The following is a 10,411-nucleotide window of genomic DNA, read 5'->3' on the forward strand; positions in this document are numbered from 1 at the left end:
CCCGGCCACCAATTAGCGGGTAAAACATAGGCGACTCCTGGCGGGGCAGACTCTTTCTTAGAATAAGTTAGAAGGCCAGTTACTACGGCGGAACGACTGAAGGGAGGAACAACTGAAGGGAGGAACAACTGAAGGGAGGAACGACTGAAGGGAGGAACAACTGAAGGGAGGAACAACTGAAGGGAGGAACGACTGAAGGGAGGAACAACTGAAGGGAGGAACAACTGAAGGGAGGAACAACTGTGGTTTTGAGCTTTGAGAAGAACTAATAGATAGCAGCATGTCCCTCTGACCTCGTCATTACGTCACTGTGTCAGTTGTTAGTGAGACACTGTGTCATTGTGTCTCTACGTCACTGTGTTAGTTGTTAGTGAGAGACTGTGTCATTGTGTCATTACGTCACTGTGTTAGTTGTTAGTGAGACACTGTGTCACTGTGTTAGTTGTTAGTGAGACACTGTGTCATTACGTCACTGTGTTAGTTGTTAGTGAGAGACAGACTCAACCATACACCGTGTCATTGTGTCAGTGTGTTAGTTGTTAGTGAGAGACAGACTCAACCGTGTCACTGTGTCATTGTGTCATTGTGTCAGGGAGAGACAAGCTGGAAGACTGGACCATACATAGAACATACCTTGTTTTTGCTGGCCAAGGTGTCCGCCCGTGCAAACAGCTCCTCGCAAAACCTGGGAATGATCCCCGTCTCCGCTCCGTGACCCATGATGCTGTGGACGAGGGAACAAGTCAGAGGTCACACTTTGACCTTGAGTTCACGGAAAGGTCATGGACAGAAAGACGGGCACAGATTACAAAATGAAGAATATGTAATATGTATATATATATATATATGTATCTGAACACGTCTTCCAAATGTACTTCTGCCCAGTACCCCTCCATCTCGTCTTCTAATATTCCACAAAATCTGACCCAGAATTCTTCCCGTGTACTTGTAGACCTATATATGTTGCATTTTACACCCCTAGTGACACTATTTAGCAGGTAGATCATCAAGGAGAAGGACGGCTTCCACCCTGCTTGTTTGGGCAACCCGCGCAGAGAGAGAGAGAGAGAAGGAGGGAGGGAGGGAGGGAGGGAGGGAGGGAGGGAGGGAGGGAGAGAGAGAGGGAGAGAGAGAGAGAGAGAGAGAGAGAGAGAGAGAGAGAGAGAGAGAGAGAGAGAGAGAAACAGAAACAGTTTCCAAGTTGAAAGACATGGATACTCTATAAAATCTCCCCCCCCCCCTATTGAATTTTAATGAAAGTAATATATAAAATAAAATTCTGTGCATACTTGCATGTGTTCATACGGTCCTGTACAGCCAAGAATAACAAAGGATTATCTTATCTTATCGTATATCCTATCATGGGTATTGAATTCCATCCCTAGCATGCGACAACAAAGAGCGTAAACCCCCCCCACCACAGACTAGCCAGGACAAATATATCGGCCGACAGAACGCCTCGACTCACCAGTAGCTCTTCCCGCTGCCCGTCTGGCCGTAAGCAAACAGGCAGGTGTTGTAGCCCTCAAAGGCTTTCCCCAGCAGGGGCTGGGCCAGGCGGCTGTACACCAGGGCCTGGTCGCAGAAGTCCCCCGACCCCTGGTCATGTGACCAGAAGGAGAAGTCGTAAGCAAACTGGTGGACAGAGCCGTTGTCGGAGCGGACAGTTGTCTCGTTGTTCAACATGGACACCACGCAGCGAGTGTTGGAGTCGGACAGTTCTCTGACGAATATATATATTACATAATATTGTAACTTTCAGTCAGTTAGCATTTTTGTTTTAAAAATTTAATACAAAAGATGCCTTGAAACATAGTTTAAACAAATCTTATACCTATACTATAAACACCCTATCTATAGGTTCCATTTGAACAAAGCCCACATTTTATTAAACACTAAATGCTGATATTCCCCCCAAACACCTCAGTGAAGATAGAACATTCTAGCAGAGAAAGTCAGCCTTGAGAGGAAGACGTATCAACAAGTAACAAACAAACACAGGATTGGGAAGGGTGAAAACTTTCTGTCTGTTATTGTCCATCATTATCATCTGTAATCAGATAGTGAGAAAAAAGTAGTGTAGCCTCAGGACGACCGTTTTGTCACGTTAACTTTCTCCAACAAGTGAGGGACAAAGAGCAGGAAAAGTCTTTCCCAAGCCCCAGTAAGAGTCAAGGTAACAATATATATATATATAATATATCATATATGGCAAGGCTACAAATGTACAATTGGTGTTTGGTGTTGCATCAGTCAAGTAAGAGTCAAGGTAACAATATATATATAGAATCTATCATATGTGGCATGGCTACAAAATGTACAATTGGTGTTTGGTGTTGCATCAGTCAAGTCTACTACATTAACTCTATGGGTGCCAAACCTAGCCAGTAACCAGAAATATTTCAGAAATTAAGGACAGTACAGAAAGCAATGGAAAAGGCTGGCCATACAACTTCTAATACAAAATAAAATAAAACACAAAACTACTACAGAAGACAAGAGTATGGCAGACCAAAATATAAACTGAGACAAAAATACAAATGGGCTGGCCACATTGAGAGAATGAAAGTTAACAGATGGACAAAGAGATGCACTGAAAGGAGACCAAGAACAGGAAAACAATCAAGAGGAAGACCAGAGCCAGACAGAAAGCAAGGAACAAGATGACATCAGAGAGACAGACAGGTGCAACCTGACATGGAGAGCAGAGATGACATCAGAGAGACAGACAGGTGCAGCCTGACATGGAGAGCAGAGATGACATCAGAGAGACAGACAGGTGCAGCCTGACATGGAGAGCAGAGATGACATCAGAGAGGTAGACAGGTGCAGCCTGACATGGAGAGCAGAGATGACATCAGAGAGGTAGACAGGTGCAGCCTGACATGGAGAGCAGAGATGACATCAGAGAGGTAGACAGGTGCAGCCTGACATGGAGAGCAGAGATGACATCAGAGAGGTAGACAGGTGCAGCCTGACATGGAGAGCAGAGATGACATCAGAGAGGTAGACAGGTGCAGCCTGACATGGAGAGCAGAGATGACATCAGAGAGGTAGACAGGTGCAGCCTGACATGGAGAGCAGAGATGACATCAGAGAGGTAGACAGGTGCAGCCTGACATGGAGAGCAGAGATGACATCAGAGAGGTAGACAGGTGCAGCCTGACATGGAGAGCAGAGATGACATCAGAGAGGTAGACAGGTGCAGCCTGACATGGAGAGCAGATGACAGAAAAGAGGGGGTGGGGGTGGGGAGGTGTACTGTTGGTGGGATACATCCTGCAGTGGACAGCATAAAGATAGATATAAAATATAATCCAAAGACGAATGACACAGCAGCAGCAACAGAAGATTAATTAATTCTCTAAGACATATTATATAATATAGATCATAAAATTCCCAATAAAAAAAAAGATCACAGAATATAGAGGCACTGACACCAACTTTTTACTGACATCACTACTTTGCTAAAACTGGACGGAACTTGACCTACCTCTGGCTGAATGGCCGAACTCTGACGGCTACCATGATGCTGCAGCTATCCTCACCGTCCTCGGCTGCATCCATCGACTCATCCTGAATCATCGGCAGCATCCGACGAGGCGTGCCAAAGCTGACATCATGGTAGCAATCAGGCGTGGCAAATATCCGACTCTCCAGGGTGTGTCTGCGAGACTGTTTACTGGTGGGAGTCCTGAAGGGACTCTGGGAGACCGTGTCTATGCACTCTAGCGTGCTGCGACGCTCCTCCTCCACAGCAGCTGGGATGGGTGCTGGCTTCTCAAGGTCAAAGCTCACCTTGTGGGAAGCAGGCTTTGGCGTGGGCCCTTTGTCAGCTTGTGAATGTGCCGAGCTTGAAGGCACAGGCTTCCCACCGGTACTCGCAGCGTTGTCTGTTGCAGGCTGAGACAGACGCACGCCACTCTTGTGAGTCTCGCTGCCTGAGCTGACACCAGAGTCAGACTCGGCCGAGGAAGACGACAAGTTTTTCCCTGGCTTGGACCTGGTGTTGTTGCCATTGTTGAGAGAGTTTCTCGCGCCACTGGCGCCCAACGGCGAAGAAGTATTGGAGGCTGGACCAGAATTCCTCACAGCCTTTCTTGGGCTACCTTTTCCCTTCCCCGTGGCTGAGGTGTTACTGTTCTTGTTGTTGCTGTTGGCGGGGACCTTGGCAGCTGCATCCTCCGTGGACAGTCGTTCATTGGCTGTGGCTGTGACCTCAGCAAGTCCCTTGTTTTCTTTTCCCACAACGGCTGAGCTCGGCACAACTTTAACACTGGCAGAGGATTGCGCAGGTTTCTGGGCACTATTTTTGTCTGCTAGTTTTGCTGGTAAGTTTCCGATAGTGACTGGAGCGTCAAAATGGAGGAGAACGTCTTGTTTGATCTTACCAACAGTCTGAGTGCCCCCAATTGAAGTTTCGATGATCTCATCGTTAAATGTGACCGACCTCAGACGAGGGCTTTCTGGAGGGGGTACAGACGGCAACGCCCTCTTTCCTTTCACTGGCTTTCGTGGGGAATTGCTGGCCATAGTCACTTCAGCATTTCCCTTCGGAAAATAAAGGAACAAAATAAAAATAGACGTATATTAATATTAAAAATAATAATTTCAATAATGTATGATAATATAATATAATAAGTAATATAATAAATTTCTCTCATAAATATATTGCTTGTTTACACTGAAAAAATGTTCAATGCACTTTACAATGATAGAAGACCAGTACCATGTATACGGCATACAGTTCCCCAGTCATCCTTTCTCTTCATCCCTCTTTCTTTCTTTCTTTCTCTCTCTCTCTCTAGTAGCTCGAATACAGACAATCCCACTAGACTAAAAACTTGCACACACACAAAAGAACACACACAGATGATAATACACAGCCACATAATCATTACAGAGCAGCATGAACAAAAAACCAGAAATGTGTGTATTTAGAAGGTTGGACATCACTGGTTAAAGTTTTTAAAGCTGTCCAAGAACAAAGCTGAAAAATCACAGCCCATCAAACACTGGACAAGGCAACCTTTCCTTCTGAGACCAGGGATTCTTAGTTAAGTTATAGTGTGTCAGTAAGTGATGATATATGGGGGGTTGTTTTATCTTTTTTTTTTTACAGATGTCCTTTTGTGTGCGCTAGTTTTTCTTGTTTCTGAGAACTACTTTCTTGTTTGTGTGAATGATCATGTGATTGGTGTAGCCTAAAAGTAAAGAGCCTACTAGTACTAGTATCATAAGTATGGGATAGAGCGCTATATTGATTAGGCTCTATTGCAATCTATTATTAATTATTATTTATTTACAAATTACATTCGTTATTCATCATCAAGACATTAAGAATGTTGTATGATAATTCCACCTCCTCTCACATGTCTTCAAAGAACAGGACCACAGGATTATTTTTACTAACCACACTTATATGACTTAGAACAAACTGAATAAAGAAAAAAAGCATCAATGTAAATCACAGTTTAGTTACTATTTTTTTGCAGTTGAACAACTTCACAAAATATACTTTAAAAACGAATGAAAGACCGGAATAGAATTCTGTCAAGATACACTTTTAGTTATTATATTATAACTTAGTATTTACTTAGTAACTTACTTCTAAAGTGATGTTTTCATGATGTAATATAAAAGCATTTAACATAGAGGCCTATTAACACATAGTTTGACTTTGTCGAAATTAGACGTTTTTGAAAGGAAGAGGCTAGCCTTACTTAATGACGGCTAGACTGGCAGTCTAGCCGTACTTAAGTACGGCTAGACTTACAGTCTAGCCGTACTTATTCTTAATATGATGGCTAGACTGACCATTTACAAAAAATAGGCCTACTGAATTGTAAATATACATTTTTAGTGTGAAGTACCTAAAGTATAATTGTATTTGAGACAAAACCAGGTTCCTTAATGACAGTGCATGTATTTTAAACCTCCTGTTTTCTAATGTAAATAGGGCCTAAGATTATAGATAAGTACGGCTAGACTTCTTGTCTAGCCGTACTTAAGTACGGCTAGACTTCTTGTCTAGCCGTACTTAAGTACGGGTAGACAGCCAGGCTAGCCGTACTTAAGGACGGCTAGACTGACAGTCTAGCCGTACTTAATATTGATGGCTGAATTGTAAATGAAAATTTTAGTTTGCAATGCTTAAAGTATTTTAGTTTGCAATGCTTAAAGTATTTGTATTTCAGACAAAACCAAAAGGTGCCTTACTGACTTGCATGTATTTGAACCTGAATAATTACTAGATCTAGATCTCATGAGACCTGTGTACTTAACAGGATTGAGTCGATTGGGCCAAACCTAGATCTAAGTACGGCTAGCCACTTCGTTTTTGAAACATTGTAAGTGGAATAAGCTTTAGAGAAGCTCACGTAAGTCTAGACCTAGGCATAGAAACCTGCATATTTTCAATTAAGTTCCTCTTTATATCAATTCTCTCACTCACTGAGTCAAGTCAAGTGAACGAGTCACAAGTCATTGTTGAGAGTCATTGGCTCGGCTTTTAGCCATCACCGTGCACATCTGCGTGCAGGGTTAATTACCGCACATCGCTAAGTAAATATATCAGCGCATCGCTAAATATCACTAGATTTCTAAATATCGTGGTGACAAGAATCTTAGGCCATTTATGAATTTTTTTCTAAATTTTAAAGGAAGTCCGTTTTATAATTTATTATAAAGCTTTGGGAAGGCATTTCTTGTTCTTTCGTCATAATTTATTATTATATGAGAATAGTCTAATGAATAACAGAGAGAAAGAGAGGTAAAAAAAAAAGAGAGAGTCACACACACACACAGAAAGAGCACGACAGAGAGAATCTAAAGAGAGACATGGACAAGGAGAGAGTCAGAGACAGACACACACACACATGGCGGCGTGACAGGGTCACACACACACACACCCAATAATTGGTCATGCAGTTACTAAAAGGGCACTTTTTCGGTAGTTCCCACCCCGCAATTGTTATTCGCTGGTTTTGGCTCCAAGAGTAGGGGGGGTTTCAGGTGGGCTTGCCCCCCTGACCTAGACCTAATAAAAATATACGAAGTGACTATTTCTCCGAACGTTCGGAGAAATAGTGCCGATCTTTATTTCTCCGAGCGGTTTCCGGCTTCCGGTCTCGTGATTTTTTGTCTATTTATTGCGAGAGTTCGGCGCCAACTTTCATTCTGCCTCTGGCCTCTGGTCTGGGAAGGAGCACCGCATGGCAAGCCCGCCTACAGACAACCTTCAGTAACACCCACCACACACCCACCACCATCATGCACATGTACACACACTAACTAAACATGACCAGTGGGCAACTTTTGAACGTATGACATGACGAGCTGAGCTGTGGACGGAGAGACAGTGGGAGTGAAAGAGCGGGTGAAAGGAAGAATGTGCGAGTGTATCCACAGGCGACAGCAACTACAAGACAAGACGACGACACCGACCCCCTGGCCTGGTTCACAGCTCACGAAAGAAAGGAATGCAGCTCAGGCAGTGTTTTGCCTATATTATTGTCCATGGTTCGCAGGGTGCAAAGGAAAGAATGATATTTTCTTAGTGTGTGCCTGGAGGGAGGGGGTGGGGTATGAAGAAAGTCATGCGGACAGGGATAAGCCGTGGGAGAGAACACGGGAATTGAATGAATGAGGGAAACTGAAAGAGACGAACGACTCATGAGCCCCGGAGTGAATGGATCCTGTGTTTCTATTTTTGTATACTTTGAACTGTTACTGAATACAGGCTGAAATAAAGCCCGAAAACACACACACACACACACTCCTCACTTACTACCACACACAGACACACTCACATACATACACACACACGCGCGCGCACACACACACACACACACACACACAAACACACACAGGAGCAAATTTTTGGGTCTATATCTATTTCAATTTTCAAGAGCTAGTCTAGAGATTTTTAGATGAGTGTAAAAACGTGAAAAAGAAAGGTTTCACAACAGAAAGAAATCAAAATTAGAACAGCCCATAAACAACAACAAACATTAACAAATAAGGGCGTGTGTCCATCTGTCCGAAGAAGATGGGCTGTTTTAACCCTAAATGTGCGTAATAAAAAAAAAAAAAGGACAGGATATTACATGTAAATTATGGAATCACACACATTAAGGGGCTTTGCCAGTGTCAGTACATTGGTCGCAGCAGTGACAAACGCAGATGCCAGTTCTATGTGTCGTTATCAATAACCCTCCGTAGATCTAGATCTAGATAGCACACGAGTGAACACAACACATTACGTTTAAGAGCAGCACCCTTCATAGGCAACACGCCATATCTGTAGCGAAAAACTGTTTGGAATTGTAGCATTTCTTGTATATAAATATTTACTGCGGACATTTTTTGGACCGATTGAACCATATTGTATATATATACGAGCAATCTTTGGTAGGCCTATAATATAATTATAGATCTATATATAATATCCGAAATTTGCGAGAAAGGATGTGATTTCAGAGTGTTCGGAGAAATAGTGCCCATCTTTATTTTCCCGAACGTTCGGAGAAATAGAATCTAGTGCCTAGCTTTATTTTCCCGAACGTTCGGAGAAATAGTGCCCAGCTTTATTTTCCCGAACGTTCGGAGAAATAGTGCCGGCCTCTGAATTTAACCATAACTTGATGTTTTGCAGTTATTAGGTTTGATATCTTGGCGATTCCGTAGTTTCGTTCGTTAAAGTCAATCTAGATCTAGATCTAGATCTAGATCTATATCTAGATCTAGATCTAGAATCTAGATCTAGTGTTTGGACTTGGTCTTCAAGACTTCTGGATTTCTTCTCTGGATGTAAACAAATGGATCGTGGACTTTAACGAACGGATACAAGATCACCGATGTCTTAGCTTGCCGGGCATCAAACACATAGATCTAGTCTAGATCTAGAAATCTAGATCTAGATCTAATCTAGATCTAGATTAGAATCTAGATTTAGATCTAGAATAGATCTAGATATCTAGATCTAGAGATTTACTAGAGCTCTAAGTATGACATTTACTCTGCTTTCCCTCTCTTACTTATTTTGATCTTTTAAAACAATTTTGTACTTCATCAAAGTTATCCAAGCCTTAGCTTCCACTTCCTTAGTCTAACATAAAGTTCAACCAAGTTTCGAATGAAGTTGTGAGTAGAGGGTCCTGTCGCGAGATCTAGATCTAGATCTAGATATCTAGATCTAGATTCTAGATCTAGAATCTAGAATCTAGAATCTAGATCTACAAGTACAGAGAAACACAAGAATCACAAATATACTATAATACAAGACATGGGAACCACCGAATCAAACGTTTAAAATTATATCCACAGAAAACCGAATATGGGCACCACAAACAGTACAGATCCGGCGACCCTAGTCAAGTTAGAACACAGCGAGTCACCAGACCGTGCTTAATCCCTGTCGGTGTTTGTGTTGTAGTTTGTAGTCGCCGCTTGCAGACTGTTCGCCATTCGAAGATAATCTCTCTTTGATTTCATTGGTTGTTCCGTTCTCTCGGTCGCTATTTTGGGAAAATTTTCAAAATAGGAGAATGTTGTTTCACTCCTTATTCTGGTCCGCGTTTTTAAATTAGGAAGTAGTAAAAAGAATAATTCAGTATACATTTCAAATGTACGAAACAACAAAATTGTGATCTATTTTATTTTTCACACTTCCAAAATCATTCCGATCTAATCATAATTTTAGTGTCTGAGTGTGTCTGTTACTTGTTTTTTGGGTTGTTTTTTTTAGAAAAACATTCAAATTGCAATCTTTCACGTGTCTGCCTACCAATCCCCACACAAAACGCGGAATACTTAATGCTTTTATAGTTTGACCATATTTTAAAAAAATAATTAATTAAAGATCTATTCTTGGATCCGTGCTTACTTGTCCTCTGTTTTGGGGTCACTGCAGTCGGAACATGTCCATCTCTGGAGAACAATAACATACCCCCATTCACGTGCGCTGGTGGTAAAAACCAGTCATCGAAAATTCACCAAAATTTTCCTGCATTCTAGGAAGATTATTGTTGGCTTTCAGCGTTCTATCTTTATTCCTTCATGGTGAGGGGGAAAAACTTTGGGTAGGCATATATGCCACTCGTGTTATTACTACATGTATTTCGGGCACCAGGTCTTCGATTGCCACTTTTCTTATTCCCCGTTTCCTCCCATCGTACTCATTATTTCCAATACCCAGCAAATCTAAGTCAAAAACTGCATGTATTTGACTTTTCAGTCATTTCGACGTCTCCATTTTACAAGAGCAGGTGGCCGCCCGCAATAAGCGGTTGTTGCAACAACCATTCACAAGAAGGATTTTGTCTACAGGATGTCGCCTGCTTTGTTCACGAGTGGGGGGACTCTTGAAACGACAGGGAAATACAATGTACCGTACAACAATGTACCGTAC

General features: G+C 42.3%; 1 protein-coding gene across 1 annotated transcript in view; it reads right to left on the reverse strand.

The window, feature by feature from the left end:
• LOC101859378 (kinesin-like protein KIF14) overlaps positions 1-9,384 on the reverse strand; it is a gene marked incomplete at its 3' end in the record, with an annotated part of 30,393 nt that extends 21,009 nt beyond the window's left edge. The window contains 4 exon segments of the mRNA XM_013090608.2: positions 634-724; positions 1,469-1,723; positions 3,494-4,551; positions 9,298-9,384. Of these exon segments, the coding sequence (XP_012946062.2) occupies positions 634-724; positions 1,469-1,723; positions 3,494-4,533 (1,386 nt within the window).
• Positions 9,385-10,411: the final 1,027 nt, after the last annotated feature.

Source organism: Aplysia californica, unplaced genomic scaffold (genome assembly GCF_000002075.1).
Source record: "Aplysia californica isolate F4 #8 unplaced genomic scaffold, AplCal3.0 scaffold01363, whole genome shotgun sequence".
Taxonomy (NCBI): domain Eukaryota; kingdom Metazoa; phylum Mollusca; class Gastropoda; order Aplysiida; family Aplysiidae; genus Aplysia; species Aplysia californica.